Below are 20,113 nucleotides of genomic sequence, written 5' to 3' on the forward strand. Positions count from 1 at the left end.
CTTTCTAAGTATAGGTATCTTGGATGATACCAATGACTATTTCGGAGGGCCCATCTGTCATTTAAAATCCTTGGCAGTCGTTATAGGTAGGTAGTCAAAAGCCAGTAAGTCTGACACCAGTCTTACTAGAGAGTATTGCGTGGCCCGGGTAACTGGGTTGAGGAGGTCAGATCGGCAGTCGCTCCTTGTAAAACAGTGGTACTCAGCTGCATCCTTTTAGACTGGAAGCTGACCCCAACATAGTTGGGAAAAGACTAGGGAAATGAAATACGAGGCAGTCACTACTTCGAGGAGTTAAAATAATTGAGACAGACAAATAGGAAACTTCAGTTAGTTAGTTCGGTAGTAAAACAACAGGAGCACGTTCTTAACTCAATGGATTTAATTTAATAAAATACCTAAGAGAAGTAAATAACTGAATGGATAATAGGTATACAACACAGAGTTCTTTGTAATATACCTACTAAGTACTTATACCAAACACTCGTAAATTAATGACGAGTTAAGTAGACAGGTATAATAGTTTCTTTGAATTTATTATGATTCACATAACGCTCATTCATTCAATCGTATTTAGGTATATTAAGAACCTTGTACTTCGTATGCTAAGTTTTATATAAACTTTGGTTACACAGGTATCCAAGTACGTATCTACTTAGGTAGTTAGGTACTTGCTACATTAAGTTTTACATTGACAAAAATAAATAGCTAAACATCTCATCTCAATCTTAGAAAAAATATTTAAAAAAAAAACAAGTTATTTATTTAGTTAATAGACAAAAATGGTTAAATAACGAATTCCTCAATCATCATAGCAAAACAGAAAATAAATCTCTTTACAAACACAATTACAAATACCAAAATATGCCTTTTACAAAACACATAAACAAAATCATCAAAACACATTTCTATTAATAATCGTAGCTCCCTCCTCCGGTGTCACCCCCACTGGTTCCCGAATCAAACCCACCCCCACTAGTTCCCGAATCGAACCCACCACTGGTTCCCCCGTAGTCACCACCACTGCTAAAATGGCTGGAACTTCCAGTATCGTGGTGACTCGAGAAGTGAGTTGTAGACTGATGAGAGCTTGAATAGTGAGTTGATGAGTCATGATGGGAAGATGAGTGGTGAGTTGGTGACTCATGATGGGTAGATGAGTGATGAGTTGGTGACTCATGATGGGTAGAAGAGTGGTGACTTGGTGACTCATGGTGGGAAGTTGAGTGGTGAGTTGGTGACTCATGGTGGGAAGATGTGTAGTGATGAGCACTAGAGTCGTGGTTTTTGGTGTCACTTAAGAGCTGATGTCCACTTGAATCACCAGCAAAATCCTGGTGATCAGTGGTCTTTTGGTGGCCCACATTTGAGTCATGGTCAGCCTTTGAGTCGTGTTTAACACTCGAGTCTTTCTCGTCTGAGTTTTCCCCAAAAACCATCTGGTAATCAGTTGGTTTTTGCTTTTCTGAGTCTTCCTTATCACATGCGTCTTGGTTCCCATTTGACTCCTGGTTCCCACATGAATCTTGATTGTCCCCTAAGTCAGGCTTACAATTTGAGTCCTGGTTATCATTAGCTTCTTCACAGTCGTCTGTCATACCCAAGTTGTCCTGCCCTTCATCGGAGTCCAGACCCTCGGTATAGGTCACGTGGAAGTGTTCTCCTGAACGTATTCCGCCCCAATCATCATCATTATTGTCATCGTTAAAGTCACAACTCCTTTTTTTAGAACATAGAGATCGGAAAAACGTGACCAGACAGCAGCCATGTTGGATTTTGGGATTGCTTTCCGGGTCCTCAATTATTCCGTTGCTTTTATCCTGCATTGTTGTTGAGGAGGATTTTTGAACCTTCACCACTAGCAGGATAAATTCGATTTGTTTCTTTTTACACACTTAACTTTTGATTGCACATTTTACGACCGTTATTTATATGTTTTATCACTCATTCATGTTGGTATGTTATCACTGAATTATTTATAGATTCGATTAGGTACTGATAATGTTATTTTGTAATAATAAACCGTACTTAGAATAGCGTATTGTGTGGTACTGAGTTTCAGTCTGACTAGCGGGTCTTCGTCGCTATACTGAACTATATAAACATTTTATCATGACACACACATTGACACGCATACTGACTCATTAAACCAAAACAAGGAAGGAAAATATAGTAACTGAAATATATGTATTTTATTTTGCAATTAAAGTTGTATTATTGATTGCCGCATGCCACAATAATGTTGGAAAAACTAATTTTCGAATGTCGCTTTCAACGGCTCATTTTGAAAGGGGATTTATAAACCCCCGACGCAAAAACGACGGGGTGTTATAAGTTTGACTTGTCTGTGTGTGTGTGTGTGTGTGTGTGTGTGTGTGTGTGTATGTGTGTGTGTGTGTGTGTGGCATCGTAGCTCCCAAACGGATGATCCGATTGTAATGCGGTTTTTTTGTTTTATTTATTTATTTATTATTATTTATTTATAAATGTATGTCTCTTCCAGACCTCGGGACTATAGAGTCCCGGATTTTTGGGAGGCGAACGTGGGGCCGAAGCCAACACGCTGAAGCCCTTTTGAGACAACTTTAATGAAATGGTGACACAAAACCGACGATTATCCCTGTATACACTATAGAAATGTACCCAAGGACAATCCCCGGTTCTGTGCTAAACTATTGCTAACTATGGATGAAAACTACTTAGGCTATTGTGATGGGATGCTAATGGACAAGGAATGGGGAAACTACGGGAACTATGGCACCTGCCGATGACAATGTATTAAATACATGTTAAAATGGCAGGTGGAGACTCGCCAACTCACTTACTGGGCCCCCGGGAATCAGTCACTGAAAAGCAACAAGAGGGCAACAGGGACATGAGCGGCTGAGAAGGGTGAGGATACCTCGGCGGACTTTAAACGCAGATCACGCGCTCCCTGTGGGTCCAGCATCACCGGCCCACTCGCCACTTACCACGAGGCACCTACCCTCCGAGCAGGACTAACCTTGCTCTAGCGACTCCACTCTGACCGGCCGATGAAAGCAAGCCAAGAGGCGGGAGACCTATCCCCCGTCATGCTTCACTCCGGCAAGCCGGAGATGGGGGACAGTATACTCTCCCTGGAGCACTCGGATATATAGCCCCGCGGGGTCGCTACTCCCCGTCATCCGCCTCAGATGCCCTGCGGGGCTTTTATTTATTATTATTAAAGGATTGTCAGTCGGGAGTGTTCATCAGCTCGTTTGTTAGGTGTGATAGGAATGTTACACGCTCAGTTTACTTGCAAGCATATGTGGGATCTGAAATTTGAAACACTAATGTTTTCTGGAACCATTGAGCTGGTCTGCTGTTAGGGCGCGAAGATAGGAGACGTAACCCTGAACTGCCTTTTAGTAAACCCATCGAGTTTGGGCTCGTTGAATTTGTCTTGACTAGTTCGCTTCATGTTTCTAATTGACGAGAACCTGATGCTGGAAATGGGATGTGGCGGATGAAACCCTGGAATGCGCGAATGAAACGGATAAACCGATTTATATGTATTTTTGCTGAAAATCTAGAATGACCAAAGGTTAATCTTTATTGTTTCTCAATCTGTGCAATCCTCCCAGAGCCAGTTTGTCATGAGGATTGTTAAACAGCTTCCTTTGGCCGAGATCGCATACAGCGACCCCATCTTAAAATAAAATAAATTAAATGAAAGAAGGAAAAATTAATGAGCTCCTTCAAAAAGCATGAAATAAAATAAAATTATAAATTAAAAAAAAACCCCGTCCCAAAAAATGCACGCAATTATTATGACAAAAGGTTAAAAACGCTAAACCCTATAAAAAGCAAAAAATAACTTTTAACACTACGTAAGTACCAACTAAAGCATGTCAGACTAAACTAAATTTTGACGTGTCGGGGGACCGCTTTTTACCTTTAATAATACTTATACATAAATCAAATGATACCTACCTAATTACAACATTCGTATAAAAAAACACGTATCTAAACAAAATTCTATAAAAAGTTATAAGAAGTATATATGTATAATGTATATCGGGTGTGTCGTTCACAATCACATTAAATCCTATCACATATACTTTATGATATTCTATGGCGAATTGTAAAAGAAATTAACTAATCCATCCAGTGGTTTAGCCACAGGAGTCATTTTTCGTTTTTATAATTTACAACATCATGTGTAAAGCAGAGATAAAGTTAGGACTATCGAATGTTTTGATCGGTTGACAGCTGTCAGTTTTCAAGGGAGAAGTTAAGTTGGTTGTAATGAGTGACGTTTATATGGTGTTCTAATTTTCGCACATTTTTATTCTATTTACTTTGTTTGAAAAATTCAATTTTTTATTTTTACGTATTTTTCTTTTTTGTTTGTGTTAATCGACATATATTAACTAGTATATTAACGCATTTCATTTAATGTGATTGTGAACGACATACCCGATATAATTACTTCTAACGTTAGACTAATAAATCAGAGCGGTCCCCCGACACGACAAAATTTAGTTTAGTCTGACATGCTTTAGTTGGTACTTACGTAGTGTTAAAAGTATTTTTTTGCTTTTTATAGGGTTTAGCGTTTTTAACCCTTTGTCATAATAATTGCGTGCATTTTTTGGGTCGGGGGTTTTTTTAAATTTATAATTTAATTTTTCTACTATATGATATCCAAGGCTCATTATTTTGTACGTGCAGTAGGATAAGGATAGGGAAAGCCGAAAGATAAGGCAGAACCAACGGTTTACTTGATCTTTTCTTAATTATGGCAGTATCGACTATTCTTTCCAAGGAGTTCAACCAACTGCGCAGGACAATACCTATATAGTGCCGGCGCATTAGCGCAAATACAGATAACTCTATTCCTTCACCCTCATAGCCCGATGGGACGCCAACCCGACACGAATGAAGGGTCATCAGGCCCAAGACCGAAATTAATGATGTCACCTATATCACAACCAACTTGCAGATTAGCCCGGAGTCTGCACCACAGTGGGTGGTGATATAGGTACTGTGTATCAGTGCTTTATGAAAATTACTTTAGAGCCAACACGGAACCAGCCACAAATCTCGCGCAAAAGTCCCGCTTGATGACTATAGTTCGGCCATTCAGAGAATGCGTTCCTGACACGTCGCGATTGAACTGACGACGTAACTACATTCATTGATTATTGATATAATAATGTTGTTTTAATGCTCCTCAATTGTTAAAACGGTAAACAACCAGCAAAAATATTTTTATCGTAACTGCAACGCCATTGCAAAGTTACGTCGTCAGTTCAATCGCGACGTGTCAGGAACGCATTCTCTGAATGGCCGAACTATAATAGACCAACGAGAATAAAATGATCAGTGGCATCATTAAGCGTATGTTTCTGGGTCTTTTTTATGGGAAATCATCAAATGACCCCTCCCGCTGTGGGTTACCAGCGTGATCCCTCACGTATCCTACTGACTGAAACCCAACGTGTTCCTTCTGAAGCCCTTTATGTATCATGTCCGCGGTAACTCTTTCGAACCATCCCGCTGCCCCGTCAGATGTTTCCGGGTCTCAAATGAAGTAATTTTTAGGTTTTCTCGGACTACGCTCGCCCCTTCCTCTATCATCCACTTCCTCTAAATCTGGCTCCTGGAATCCCCGTTTATTAATAACATACCAAGAACATCTTTCATTGACGTCATCTATTGAACTAACTATAGTGATTATATACCAACCAATACCAACTGCCATTTGGATGCTTATATCCTCATTGTTGTTTATAATTTTGCAAATATTTTTCCTGTTGTAAAAATGGGTTACTACTAATTATTAGTGATCGTTAATTTATTGAAATTTGAATTGAAACGTGACCTTCGACATGTTTGTTCATGTCCTTTGAACGCCTGTAGGTCATTGGTACATACGTACCTAGCGCCATTGCGTATTTCGTCTGCTATTCATACAAAGCGGTTAGTGTTTAAAATACAGAGTGATGCGAAAGGGCGGATAATTTAGGATTTTACTAAAAGCTCAAATCAAGCTATGATTACAAAACATTACGTGAAAGTTCCTAGAAAAATGTGGTTGTAACAAGATGTTTTCCTCCACGGTTTTAGATCAATATGTTAGCATTATAGCATTTTAATTGACGATTAATTACGGGAGTAAACGGCTATTTTATTACCTAACAGCTGGCCTGCATCAATGTTTAATACTATTAAAACCGCACTATAACTTTTTTAACTTTTTAATCAAGGTTTTTAGGCCAATCCAGAAATATGTAGGTATCGGTAATAAAGATTGCAAAAAATATTTTTAAGAACCAGTAATTATAGTTCGGCGTTTGCTACTGACTGTCACGCAAAAACTATTGAATTGATTTTGATTAAAAGTTACAGTAACATAGCTTATGCATTAAAATAAAATATAGGTAATTTTTATCCAGGTGCAGGCGGGATTTCCTTCAATACGCAGTATGACAATAAAAGCCAGTATGTATCATCATCATCATCTCTCGAGCCTTTTTCCAACTAACCGTCGGCTTCCAGTCTAACGGGATGTAGCTGAGTACCAGTGTTTTACAAGAAGCCTATGTTACCTCCTCAACCCAGTTACCTGAGCTACCCAATACCCCTCGGTAACACTAGAATAAAAACCAGCATGTATTTTTCAAATATTTTATTTTATAAATTAAAAATATAATAACCTAATTAGACAGAGGCCATGTACCAGTTATGTACAACGTTGGTACATGGCCCAGACTTAAAGACTTAATAAAATGGACAATATCTAACTATATATATGACTTATTTTGTAAAATATAAAATGACTACCTGAATGCACTTAGAACATGGACATTTTAATTTTTTGGACATGACTTGCGGAAAATTCATGGAGTTAAAACAGCATATTCTTTTTCACTTTATGTCGTGTTAAAATACTCAGTTTTCGAAAACTATTAATGGAAGCTACAGATTTTACAATTTTATAACATGAAAATTCGAGATTTTGAACTGACATCGAAATATTCAAACTTTACTCAACTTTAAGTTACTGAAAATATTTCAGTCGCAGAAAATTTTAGTGTGACAGAGAAGTAATGTAGTCCTTAAAGATGAGTAGCGTTTCGGTACTTGGCTGTAATTGACCATAATAATAAAAAATACATAGATTAGACGATCTATTACTATTATTTTATGAGAAATCGTTACGTTTGAAGGCTTCAAAAGACTTTATTTATAACGACATAAGATACAAAATGCAGTAACAACTTTAATACATATATCTATTTCGTCGTTTTTCAATACTTTTAAGCACCAATGTCTATTTGAGTTCATTTACCACATTAAATGCTTATTTATGAAGCTAAGTAGATGTGAAATATATTAACTTTTATTATACAAGCTGTTTATTTGCATCCGTGCCATATTCAAGGAGGTAATTATGCTAATGATTCTCGATCCAAATCAATAAAAAAATTGGTACGTAATTTTTTTTCGGAATTCCGTAAATGTCATCTAGCCTTATTGGAACTTGGCGCGTATGTTACTGGCGTTAAAACCGTGCTGCACCCTCACACAAACGCAAACATAAAGCATATGCAACGATCACTCATAAATTTCATTCATAAAATTGGATTACTTCGGAAATACCACGACATTACAATGACAAAAAAGCAGTGCATATTAGTTATTTGTCATCTACTGTAATTCCAATCGATTATTTACGTATTGTATGTCCTCCTCCTGAACTATGGCACAAATGCAAATCAACACCTTGTATATTGTTTACAACATTTTGTATAGAACCGGTTCTTAAAACCATACAGACAGAATTGTGTTGCTGGGGAGTTCACTTCTTCCCAGCAAAAACACATAGGAAGTGGTGAAGGGTGGGCGTTTTGAGGACTGTCTTTTGTAAACTTGACCTTCAAAAAGTGCTGATTTTCAACCTACATTGAATAAATGACGTTTTTCTTTATCTTTAGTCATGGAAAAATAAATTGCTTATATGTTTATGTCCATATTACTGAATGGTTTTTCAAAGAAAGAATTGGAGTCATATTATAGTAAAATGCAATATTGAACAGTTAAAACTATGTATCTGAAACGTATTTAAAACCTGACTTTAAATGGAAGTTATTTGATACATAATTTCTTATTTAAATAAATATTTATAAGAAGAGTCTACTTCAAAAGTCCATGAATTGTTAACTTCATCATAACTGCATATCTGCTACATTTATGATTATGATGATGTCCTAGTAGCCGATTATCGGCTACGGCGGCTGTTCATATAAGGAGATCAGCCAACTGCGCAGGACATGTTATAGTGCACGAGCATTTGCGCAGACACAGGTGCACTCCCTATTCCTTCACTCTCATAACCCGATGGGACGGCAATCCGACACGACCGGAGAGATCATAAGCAGACCCAACATTTACATTTATAATGTCTAAAAGGCTGAACTATGTCTGTAAAATTTGACAAGGTATTGTATTTTGTATTTGTATGGACTTTTACAGTAGACAATATTAATTAAAGGCATTAAATGCAACAATTCTTTACCTGTGTAACTTGCAATGTCATGATTAATCTTTCAAATCTAACGGCACCAGAATTTAGAAAAAAGTATAATAACAGTAATATATTAATTGGCTTTTTTATATGTGCAATTCAGCAAATAATCTTTCACATTAATTATTGTAAATATATTAATTATCATTATTCTGGTGTCGACTATAAATGGATTAACTTTTCTTCTTCATATTTTTTTGCACAACATTGGCACAAACTATCTAAATATATCTAACTCCACTAACTATTAATACCTAAGCCATATTTTATCTGTGCACTTTGTGTATTGCCAAGCGTAAAAAAATGAGAATTATAAATGATTGAGAGCTAAAAAAATATATATTATCTATAATAGCCACTAGCGCCATAATCGAAACTAAATAAAAGTAATTAGTCTCAAAATTATCCATTATTTGTTCTAGATAATATCAGTTATATATATTTTTAAATAGCAACACAAATTCGATATCAATCCCGGTGAACGAAATCACAAAACTTAACTCAGATCGCCTTAATACGAATGTTATTAGTTAAAATTATTGTTTTTTGAAAACATTTTTAATGTTTGACTATCGAATATTAAGTCTAGTAAGCAGTTCTGCAGTCTTATAAGCAATTAAGGCGATTGGTTGCTATTTACCGTCATTCTTTGGGTGTCGAAGGGGTGCTGTCTTCGGCTTTCCTTTTACTACCTGCAGTTTGGGTCCTATTCTTGTCCGGCTTGTATTTCTCCCACTTTTTATGGTTGAGAAGGTCAAAATCTTCGCAATACTGAGCTATATCCCTTAGATAAGTGGATAAGTGTAGTAGTTCCCTATCCCTGTCCCTGTTGAGGTGAGCTTGCCTAAATGGTCGTATCTTAAGGCCACTTTTCGGATTCATTATGAAGTTTCGCCTAATATCGTCGAACATTATCGTATTTTTCGAACTGTATTGGGGATATTTGCCCCAAATTACGCCTAGTGGTTTTACCTGTAACATAAGAATATAAAATATTGTAAAATTGTTTACTTATTCTAATCATGAGGTTCTATAGTACAATTAGAGATTTAATATTCATATTAACCCCATACTTTATATATATTTCCCTATCATATTTATTTTATTCTAAACTACTATCTATTTCAGTTAAAAATTTCTGTACACACTATACATATATACAAACTTAAACTACTTATCATATGTTATTATATATATATTATTATATGTTTATATACATTTTGTATACAGTATTTTGTTTTTAGTTTAGTACAATTGTTTATTAATATCACAAAACTGAAGAAGAAGGAATTACTGAAGCGATTTGAAAAATTCTCACAGTTTTAGATAACCCCAGTATTGAGAAAGGCTATGATTGTTTATCCAGCTCCTGTTTCACCCGCACCCCTTGGAAACTCATTCCTGAACACAAATAAAATATAGCCTATGTTACAGGGATAATGTACTAAATGTGAAAAAAAAAAAATAAATTGGTTTCAGAGCCTCTAAACAAAAACAAATATTTTCCTCATATTGGTACAGTATAGGTATTAGTAGTAAAAATAATATACTTTTTAAATAAATACTCACATCTATAGTCCCATATTTAGCCGTATGAACAGTGATCATAGCGAGATAGTCCAAGTAGAACATGATCTTATAGTCCTGATGGGTAGAGACTCCTAGTAGACGCATCTTCTCTTCGATCCACTTCATGCCGGTGGCTGACCAGATGACGATGTCGTAGTCTTCGTAAGCTGATGTTAGGAATTCGTGGAGGAAGGGACGCATTAACTCGTAGCCTGGAATTTTGGAAAAAATGAAAATTTAATGGGTATCTAATATATCTTTGATAATAAGTGTTTTATTTATATAGCGACTAGCTGTTCCTCGCGGTTTTACCTACGTGCTGGGAGAACGACTTCTCAAACTGGTTAAATTATAGCTTAAGTTATTCGGGGAGTTATTAAATCGGTTTAGTAGTTTCTGAGCCTTCAGAGTATAAAGGACAAATGTTTCCTCTTAATAATAATACTATACATGGATGTGCATCCCATCACAATAGCCCAAGTAGTTTTCATCCATAGTTAGCAATAGTTTAGCACAGAACCGGGGATTGTCCTTGGGTACATTTCTATAGTGTATACAGGGATAATCGTCGGTTTTGTGTCACCATTTCATTAAAGTTGTCTCAAAAGGGCTTCAGCGTGTTGGCTTCGGCCCCACGTTCGCCTCCCAAAAATCCGGGACTCTATAGTCCCGAGGTCTGGTAGAGACATACAAGATAATAATAATACTATACATGGATGTTATAAAAGAATAGACTGTGACCAAACTTTGTTTTGTTGAGGAAATTAATCTGTATTAACATTCTATGTAAGGAAAGATTCTGTCATTCTTTTTTTGAAATTCATTCTGAAATTCACCAAATTAAGTTATTGAGGCTTCAAACGTTAATAAATGGGAGAGTGAGTACCACTATTTGTAGGAAGTGTAGAAGAGCGGGCGTATAGGGGATCTGTCTTATGTAAAATTGACCTTAAAAAAGTGGTGTCTTACGAAGTACATCTTGTAAGTTACTTATATCTTAAAACGTACCAGTCTCAGCAACCGAGCGATGATCGAACAGCATATAATCAATGTCTAGCACGAGCAGCTTCTTGCCGGCGCGCGGCTCGTTCAGCACGTTGATCTTGTAGTCGCGGACGCGCTTGTTTATCGCAGCTACATTCTTATTGATATTTACATCATCATCATCTCCCGAGTCTTTTCCCAACATGTTGGGGTCGGCTACCAGTGTTTTAGAAGGAGCAACTGCCTATCTGACCTCCTCAACCCACTTACCCAAGCAACCCGATACCCCTTGGTTAGACTGGTGTCAGACTTACTGGCTTCCGACTACCCGTAACTACTGCCAAGGATGTTCAATGACAGCCGGGACCTACAGTTTATAGTGCCATCCGAAACAGTCAATGGTGTCTAGGATATACTTAGAAAGTACATACAAACTTAGAAAAGTTGCATGGTACTTGCCTCATACTTGAGAGGTTGGCTTTTTACCCACTAGGCCACCACGATCTTATTGATATTTACAATAGTTTAATTATTAAAACGTACCAGTCTCAGCAACCGAGCGATGATCGAACAGCGTATAATCAATGTCTAGCACGAGCAGCTTCTTGCCGGCGCGCGGCTCGTTCAGCACGTTGATCTTGTAGTCGCGGACGCGCTTGTTTATTTTCGCTAGGTAGATCTGGAATGGGAAATATTTTATGTTAAATGCTGGTATGTAATATGTAATGGTAGAGAATATAGGTATTATTGTAAAAAAAATAATGTTGTTCTTTCAGTCTAAATCAATGTGATTAACCATATTTTATTGAAAGTAGATTGTGGTAGCGGTTTCAATTGCGTCCTGTGGGAACTAATTTACGTAACCTGATACAAAGTAGCCTTCCTCGATCTTTAATGGGCTATCTAAAACTAATATTATCTCACCATGCATTTGACTATTTGTGAACCTAGCAATATAAATCGGCTCAATAGTTTTAGCGTGAAAGAGTGATGGACAGAGTTGGATCGGATCCCTACTAATTTTATAAATTCGAAAGTTTGCATGTATGTTTCCATATTCTCCCTCTTTCACGCAAACACAACTTGACAAACAACAAAGGATATTGATGAAACTTGGTAGTAAATTAGTTTATAATCAGGCACTTTATATGCAGAAAGTAGTTCTTTCAGAAAACGGATGAAACCACCGTCATAAGCTATTATATAATACTAGTAGATACGAGGAAGATCACATACCTCCTGATTCTCTACATCAACCTCTTCCTCCTCTATATCCAAATCGTTGACCACCTCATCGCCCACATCCGGCTTGGTCTGAGCCCCGGCTATCGCTTCCTCCAGGGAGCCCATCATCATTATCTTGAGGTTCGGCTTCAGCTGCAGGTCTGATAGCGTGCAATTGTCTGTTGCTACTTTACCTGGGGAAATATTGTTACACTTATAGTTTTGTGTACTAATATAATATAAAAAATATATATAATTATTTCATCGTTAAGCTGTACTATCTGCATTGAACATCGGCTATGTTTCCCCGGGATAAGGGTGAAACCACGTGGAACAGCAGATTTAGTATAGGCTCCATACCTAACTCTTAGCAAACTTGAAACTTAGGTTTAGATTCTACTTGCGAATATCTTAAACTTTGGCTGTAAAAATATTAAAGGCTGGCATTTTATGGGGATTCCAACAGGTTGACTAAAACTTTAACATTTGCATCAAAATGTATTTTTCTAAGAATAGGCAGGTAGTCCATTTATGTCTTAATTGGTTACTCTATTCTAGTAAGTTAAAACATAATCTACTTTAGCTTATTTAAAAACACAAAAACATAATTTATTAAGATCATTTACTACCTATTCATTTGCATAAATAACTAAAGTAAAAGGATGATGTAATCCCAGATTCTTGTTTTAAAACACGTTTGCTTGGTTTTCTCTTTAGAAAAAGTAGTAGTTATTTATTTAAAAACTACCTCCCGCCCGCAGTTTTACCCTCATCTCAAGGAAACTATTTCCATTATCTACAAGGCATAATGTTGTATGTAGGTATTTGTTTATAAATTATGGCATTACTCAGGTGTTTCTCCTATTGTTTTTCCTTACATTTAATTTAGGTATTTGCTGTTCATTCAAATCTATTACAAAACTATGTATGTGATGTGGTCAATGGTTATGAGGAATTTTAAATACAGCAGATTATACTATTTATTACTTACAGTTAAATGACTTTTATTACCTAGGTTTATACTCAGTAAAACACGTGAAAATAAAAGTAGGACCTAAACTGATTTCTCTAACTGATGTCTCACCTCTTTGCTTATGGTTTCATTTTAAAAATAGGAAAACATTGCCAGTGACACTTCAGCATTGTGTTTTGAACTCGGTTCCAAATTAACATCAGCATATTTAAGAATCAGCAAAACAAAATCTATACTTAAGTCTCGAATAATCGTATAATAGTATAGTAAAGCCATATTTTTCTTTGTATTACAAAGAGAAGAGTCATCTTAATCCAAAAGTTGAAGGAGGTATTTCCAAAGTGTGGTTAGAAAAACTACATCAATATCTACAAGTGTGCATGTTTTAACATGTTCAGTTCATAAATACTCAGCAAAATGTAGGGCATTGTATGCGCTTCTCAGAAACAATGATTTACACGTTTCAACCGGTGTTATTACATAAAAAATAAATGTTGGCGAAAACTTTTAGGTTTTAAAAGGAGTTTTAACCCGAAAATTGTTGTTAATAGCATTGTATACTAATGTAAATCTGTTCGCTTATGTTTAGAACTAGTAATAATGATTATAACCACGTTATAATTACCCTGAAATTTAACATTTAGCAGCTTTTGTCTCTCCGGTCGTACCCCCGTCGCATTTTCGATGGCGACTTTCAACATCGCCACGGAGTCTGAAGGCGAAAACTCCGGTATCTCGTATTCCTTGCCATTCCATTTAACACTTAGCTTTATAGGATTATCGTTTATATCACACATTTTAACTAATATTCAGAGAAACTGCGATAAACGTGACATATAAACAAAACAAATTTGACACGGCACTAGTGATGTGAAATTCTTACTATTTTGTGTACGTTTGATTGAACTAGTGATGTGTGTAGTTACTATTTGGACAGTCTTAAAAAAATCGGCAAAGTTCGAATTGGACTCGCGAACATAGCACCTTATGTGGCATTATCTATAAAATGAATCACCTAAATATTTACTTTGTTATGATATAACATATCGATAAAGCTCCGACCTCTCATACATTTCGTCGTAACAGGCAACTTTCCTGATATTCTATGTACTTTCCAAGGATTTTGGTACTAATGGCTGACAATAATGCAGCTTATGTTTGTTTATCAGAATAACATAATAGACTACTATACTACTATCCGGGAATATAGTTTCCCCAGGAAGCTGCCTCTGCCTCTTCGGTCTAACAGTCACATGGCACAACTGCTGTGCACGAGGTCTTGGGTTCAATTCCCGGTTTGGGCCGAAATAGCTTTGTGGGTTTTAGAAACTTCACAAAGAAGCCCAGTGTTTCGGAGTTGGCGGTAGGTACTACACTCCCGTGCCTGGGAAGATACGTAAAGCCGGTGTCTCCAAATTCTACTCAGTAGCAGTCGTTGTTATAATTCCACGTCAGTGGCCGTCCGGCGAATTTGAGAAAACTCTGACACTAGTATAATCACATAAACTCTAGAGCTTTTAAGGTGATTTAAACCTGCAGCTCACACTATAAAAAGAAGTAGGAAGCGGGTGGAACCCCTGGCAGAAGCTAATATAAATAAAACGAAATCTGAAAATCATTTGCCGTTTTTATTAAGTAAACCGTTGTATTTTACATGTGATTACAAGACATCGTTATCCACTCGGCCTTTTTCCTGACTTTCTTTAATTACTTCTACTATAAACGATTCTGGTTCGAAGTCCGGATCCAATACCTTTGACTTGATAATTTGTTTGTAAATAAACGCAGACTTTCTTGGTGTACGCGTCTTTTCTGAGTTTGAGAAATCCACTTGGTAGAGGCCGTATTTGTCTCTAAAAAGAAGAAAGTAGGTTTTAGATTCAAAGAAGTCGCTTGTGACATAATCACGGTAGAAAAATTGGCTATGGAAATTATTGACCTCCTTTAATAGATTGCGTATCAAAAGTTCTAAGTTACTTAGCAAAATAAGGATTATTAGGGCACTCGTGGCTAGATAACAGCCGCACGGATTGATCTTTCATAAAGAAAAGCAGCGCTTGCCGCGGTCGGACCCAAAAGTTGGTATATCCAACATGAGATGAAGTTTTTCCACGTTTCAGAAGGTACATTAACCTGGAAGATCTCGGCTGTCATTTGTATTCTGTGGCAGTCGTTACGAAAACTCACTGCATCGTGTTGACCGTGTAACTGGGTTGAGGAGGTCAGATAGGCAGTCGGTCCATGTTACAATTCTTTGTATTGCACAACGATGCACATGTGAATAATATATTCAGGACTATAGTTCGGCCATTCAGAGAATGCGTTCCTGACACGTCGCGATTGAACTGACGACGTAACTTTGCAATGGCGTTGCAGTTACGATAAAAATATTTTTGCTGGTTGTTTACCGTTTTAACAATTGAGGAGCATTAAAACAACATTATTATATCAATAATCAATGAATGTTATTACGTCGTCAGTTCAATCGCGACGTGTCAGGAACGCATTCTCTGAATGGCCGAACTATAGCTGGTGCCCGCGACTTCGTCTGCGCAGGTTTAGTATTTCGAACAATATGTTTACAAATTGTAGCCTATGTGTTATTCTGATTTTACTTTCAAAATTGTAACTACAGCACCCATTGCATATCTCTTCACGGTTTTTACACCTTTCAAATATCTTATTCACACCTTCAACACCCATTACATGCTTGATCTCCTGCATCACAAGTTACATGCTTCGCACGTTACCGTCTGCAAGTTTCCGTCAAATGTGTCAATGTGTTATTCTGATGTATAAGCTATATTATTGTAAAGTTTCATTAAAATCCATTCAGTAGTTTTTGCGTGAAAGAGTAACAAACATCCATACATCCATACATACAAACTTTCGCGTTTATAATATTAGTAGGATATTGCATTCCCTATCTCCTCCTCCCCCCCTTAAATTGGCGGGTCCCCGCTGTCATCTAAACATCTTTGGCAGTCGTTACGGGTGGTCAGAAGCCAGAAAGTCTCTCTAAAGGGTATCGGGTTGCCCAGATAAATGGGTTGAGTAGGTCAGATAGGCAGTAGCTCCATATAAAGCACTGGACCCTAAATAGCAGTGAAAAGTCTAGGTAGAAAAAAAAATACTCACAAATATCCATGTCGCCACTCAAAAGTATCGATGAGGGACCACATGCTGTAGCCTCTAATATCACAACCCTCGTTTATAGCATCCAACATCGCATTTAGATAATTTCTCATATATCTGATCCTGTCTTCATCGAGCAATCCCCCATCATTAGGCCAACCATTTGCAGTGATGTAGACAGGTGGGTTGTCGTATAAGATTTTAATTTCCATAAATAGTTTGAAAAATCCCCATGGCACTTCCTGTTGAACAAATTAGGCGATTGTTTTAGTTTTCGATTCAATGATCATTCAACTACAAACTACAAAGACTATTATGGTAACATCATTGTCAGTTTAATTTACAAACATTGGGCATTGTGTTCACGAGCTACAACCTTCTGACCTAAATCAATTCGAACGCAATTTTGTTGTCGATTTTCTGTAGAATGAAAATGAAACCCAATTGACATTTGACTCTTTCCATGAGGAGGCCAGGTCCGTACGAGTATGCCTAAGGAGAGCTTACCTGCAACCAGCCAGAATGAGACTGCGTCCACGAAGGATCCTTCACTAGTACAGCACCCATATCATCCATGTAAGAAGGCGTAGGATACATGCCGTCTAAAGATGCATCTCTGTATGTCAGCTTCGTCGTAAACGCATTCACACCTAAAAAGTCTGCTGACCCTTTCAGCATTGCGATTTCTTTGGGCGATAGCACTGGTAGCCGGGATCTGGGATAGCCCTGTTCAGCGCTCTTAAATGAAACGCTCTTCTTCACATCTTCTGGAAAGTTTCCGTTTTTTGAAAATATTGGATTAGCGTATAGACCCCACTACAACAGAAAATATTTCATTATAATCATAACACTTGTTGACTAGATCTCAAAGAATTTGATTACTTACTTCGAATTGTCTAGCATCATAAGCAGCTTGGTGATCTTCAGAAGTGTCAGATGCAGCCTCATACCACACAAAACCAAGAGATATACCAACTGAGCCGTTTTGCATCTTCCTATACTGCTCGTCATAGATATGATACGCCTTAGCATGGGCGATGAGTACGTTGCGAGCACACAAGTACTCAGCAACTCCAGTAATGTTCAAGAATGGCGCTTGAGTGTCGGAGCCATATCCTTTTGCGCATATCTCCTTGGGATCATTAATAGTGATCCAATACTTGACTTTCTCACCGAATCTTTCGAACAAGAACTTCGCGTAATCTGTGTACCACTCAATGATTAACGGATTAGTCCATCCTCCTAATTTTTGCAAGTTATATGGCAGATCCCAATGGTATATCGTCACCATTGGGGTGATGTTTTTGGATAACAGGTCATCTATCAAATCGTTATAGTAGTCAATGCCGTATTGGTTTATTTTATCACCGAATCCATTGGGTAGGACTCTGGGCCAGGATATGGAGAACCTGTAGAAGTCCAGGCCAAGGTCTGCAGCCGCTCTGACGTCTTGATGGAATTTGTGGTAGGAGTCCGCCGACACATCGCCCGTACTATCGTCTTTGATGGGAGAAGGATGTTTGTGACAGGCTACGTCCCATATCGAAACGGCTTTACCTAAAAATTATCAAAACATTAATTAAGTGCAGATGCCACATACAAGCGAAGTGGGTTGGCTAGGGTTTTTTTATTCGCCAATCGGCTTTGGTAAGTGCTTGAAAGGGAATAAAAGATATATGTACCTATAGAGATTGTGGCTTTGGTTGGCAAAATAAGTTATAAATAAGTGTCAAGTTTATGGAATAAACCAAGGACTGAAGAGCTACAAGACTACCAAACAGGGATTTTGCAGATTTGAAAATAAATTAAGTATCGAAAATACCAGCACTTATTTCATAGGCCACTGCAGAAATCTTACCATCTTCGTGCCAAGCTCCTTCAACCTGATAGGCAGATGTTGAAGCTCCAAATATAAAGTCAGGTGGAAACTTTCGCGTTTTACTCTTGCTTTCAACTGTATGACTTGTGACGAGGAAGACGACACTGCGGACAGAGTACAAATTAACTAAGTGCCTAAAGGAAATGTACCATGGAGGACTTTGGCGAAACTTGGCTTCAGAATGTAAGCGTGTTAGTTTTTCTCTGCTAAACTGTTGGAAAATTCTTGATGACCACTAATTTATAAAATAATTTATAAAATAACTAATTTATAAAATACTTACACCTAAGTTCACAGACACAGTCAGTTTCTTTTAAAATAACTGTGTAGGTACTAATAGATTACTATTTTTCAGGTTCAATTTTTAAAGTTAACAGTTGTTTTATGAATAAAGGAAGTTTATCTACCAAAACTGAAGAAGAGTAATTAAATTAAAAATACAATAAACATTACCAGAGCAGCGTCGCGTGGTTGTTCATGGTTCCGAAGCAGGCCACTTACTGCAGCCAATGTCTAAACCCACTCACTCTAGGAACATGAGTACTATTCTGCAATACGCATTCATTGGATTCCCAGTTTATTTATCGTGGGAATTGTTTATACGCTGTGTTTGATTTCAATGGGTAAATAAACTATTCAGCATTTGACCGGGTGTTAATAATATTGATAAAGATATATCACAAACAATCCTACAACTTCAGTGTACGTACCAAAATTTGCGTAGTAAATATTAAGTAATCTGTGCCGAAGCGGTATACAGAGAAAGGACATAGGATAGACAGATAGTGTCGAGCCCGAAAAGGTATATAGGGTAAGTATATATTTTCTATCGGGGTGCGAGAAGGAATTCCTTCGGGACGAGAGTGGAACTATGGAAAACAGTCAGTAACTTAAGTAATTCTAACTTTAACTTCGTTCGAGTCAGTGTTAGGCAGAAGGGATGAAGAAAATGTGTGGTGTCATATGGCATATAATGCTGAGGATTTTAGATCAAAGTCGAAATTATTTATTGGGACTTGTCTATTAGATTAAGTAGCACTTATTCACGTCAGTAGCATCAAGGATAGCACCCAAAAAACCGCCCACCTTTCAGTGCTATGTGATGTAGGTCTTGAGCATAACCTGTATCTATTGCAAAGGAAGGGGACGATAAATAAACAATTTTACCTACTTGTGAGATGACGAAGTTTTGGGCAGTTGGATGACAATGACAGCATGTACAATAGATTAACGCTCATATAGGCTACCTTTATCAGGGATACGAAAAGTAGATCCCTCGGGAGCGAAATCGGAGGGAAAAGATAACGGTAATACAATTAAATTCAAATCTATTATGAGTATATAACTTTTAAATCAAAGTCGAGAGACTTGTTTCAGAATCAGCCTTCTAACGAGTTTGTTTGAAAACTATAGAAAAAACAATAACTGATTCTATGACAATAATGTAACAGTCACTATGTTGCTTCCACATTATTAATGTCACGTCGTCAGAGGTAGAATGGTTTGTTTAATATTTCATACTTGACTCACAGGTGTCTAGACTGAGGGTGCATGTAGCTGGACTTAACATGCGCAAATGCCAAGTGACAAGAGCACGCGAGTGGGTATTTTGCTTCGGTACATGCGAGAGTCGCTGGACCCGCACGTTTTTAAAATGCTTGTAACCTGCGCATGTGCCTCAACATACGCAAGCTACTTGCACCCTGAAGACTAAAGACTGCTGTAACTGCAGAAGGTTGTGGAAAAGCACTGAACCAGGGTTCCGATTCAGTACATATCTATAATGAGTTTT

The 20,113-nt window shown here is 37.4% G+C and overlaps 2 protein-coding genes and 1 long non-coding RNA gene across 4 annotated transcripts; 1 reads left to right on the top strand and 2 right to left on the bottom strand.

The window, feature by feature from the left end:
• The first annotated feature begins 5,718 nt into the window (after positions 1-5,718).
• Positions 5,719-6,829, top strand: LOC124641965. The gene is made up of 2 exons (XR_006985723.1): positions 5,719-5,949; positions 6,426-6,829. It is a non-coding gene; the product is annotated as an uncharacterized LOC124641965 (long non-coding RNA).
• A 2,144-nt stretch (positions 6,830-8,973) lies between these two features.
• Positions 8,974-14,180, bottom strand: LOC124641964 (ubiquitin-like domain-containing CTD phosphatase 1). Of its 2 annotated transcripts, XM_047180242.1 has the most exons (6): positions 13,933-14,180; positions 12,347-12,528; positions 11,748-11,789; positions 11,135-11,228; positions 10,127-10,338; positions 8,974-9,529 (listed from the first exon to the last, which is right to left on the bottom strand). In XM_047180242.1, the coding sequence occupies exons 1-6, from the start codon at positions 14,102-14,104 to the stop codon at positions 9,200-9,202; spliced, it is 1,032 nt and encodes a 343-aa protein (XP_047036198.1). In that variant the 5' UTR covers positions 14,105-14,180; the 3' UTR covers positions 8,974-9,199. The 2 variants fall into 2 exon arrangements, with proteins under 2 accessions (XP_047036198.1, XP_047036197.1); XM_047180241.1 differs by lacking the exon at positions 11,135-11,228 and having other exon boundaries at positions 11,654-11,789.
• Positions 14,181-14,916: 736 nt separating this feature from the next.
• LOC124641720 (myrosinase 1-like) lies at positions 14,917-18,800 on the bottom strand. The gene is made up of 6 exons (XM_047179886.1): positions 18,775-18,800; positions 18,301-18,425; positions 17,329-17,999; positions 16,950-17,258; positions 16,446-16,684; positions 14,917-15,160 (listed from the first exon to the last, which is right to left on the bottom strand). Exons 1-6 carry the CDS (start codon positions 18,798-18,800, stop codon positions 14,968-14,970), a joined length of 1,563 nt encoding a protein of 520 aa, XP_047035842.1. The 3' UTR covers positions 14,917-14,967.
• Between the last annotated feature and the right edge of the window lie 1,313 nt (positions 18,801-20,113).

The sequence above is a fragment of the Helicoverpa zea genome, chromosome 23 (genome assembly GCF_022581195.2).
Source record: "Helicoverpa zea isolate HzStark_Cry1AcR chromosome 23, ilHelZeax1.1, whole genome shotgun sequence".
NCBI classification, from domain to species: domain Eukaryota; kingdom Metazoa; phylum Arthropoda; class Insecta; order Lepidoptera; family Noctuidae; genus Helicoverpa; species Helicoverpa zea.

Excerpts from the sequence above, each read along its gene's own strand:
- LOC124641964 (XM_047180242.1), bottom strand. The coding sequence starts at position 14,104 with ATGTGTGATATAAACGATAATCCTATAAAGCTAAGTGTTAAATGGAAT. Across the intron at positions 11,229-11,747 it reads AGCGCGTCCGCGACTACAAG|ATCAACGTGCTGAACGAGCC; the intron begins ATCAACGTGCTG and ends CGCGACTACAAG. Across the intron at positions 10,339-11,134 it reads TCGCTCGGTTGCTGAGACTG|GCTACGAGTTAATGCGTCCC; the intron begins GTACGTTTTAAG and ends CCAAAATTCCAG.
- LOC124641720 (XM_047179886.1), bottom strand. The coding sequence starts at position 18,800 with ATGAACAACCACGCGACGCTGCTCTG. Across the intron at positions 18,000-18,300 it reads AGGAGCTTGGCACGAAGATG|GTAAAGCCGTTTCGATATGG; the intron begins GTAAGATTTCTG and ends GATAATTTTTAG. Across the intron at positions 15,161-16,445 it reads GAGTGGCGACATGGATATTT|AGACAAATACGGCCTCTACC; the intron begins GTGAGTATTTTT and ends TCTTCTTTTTAG.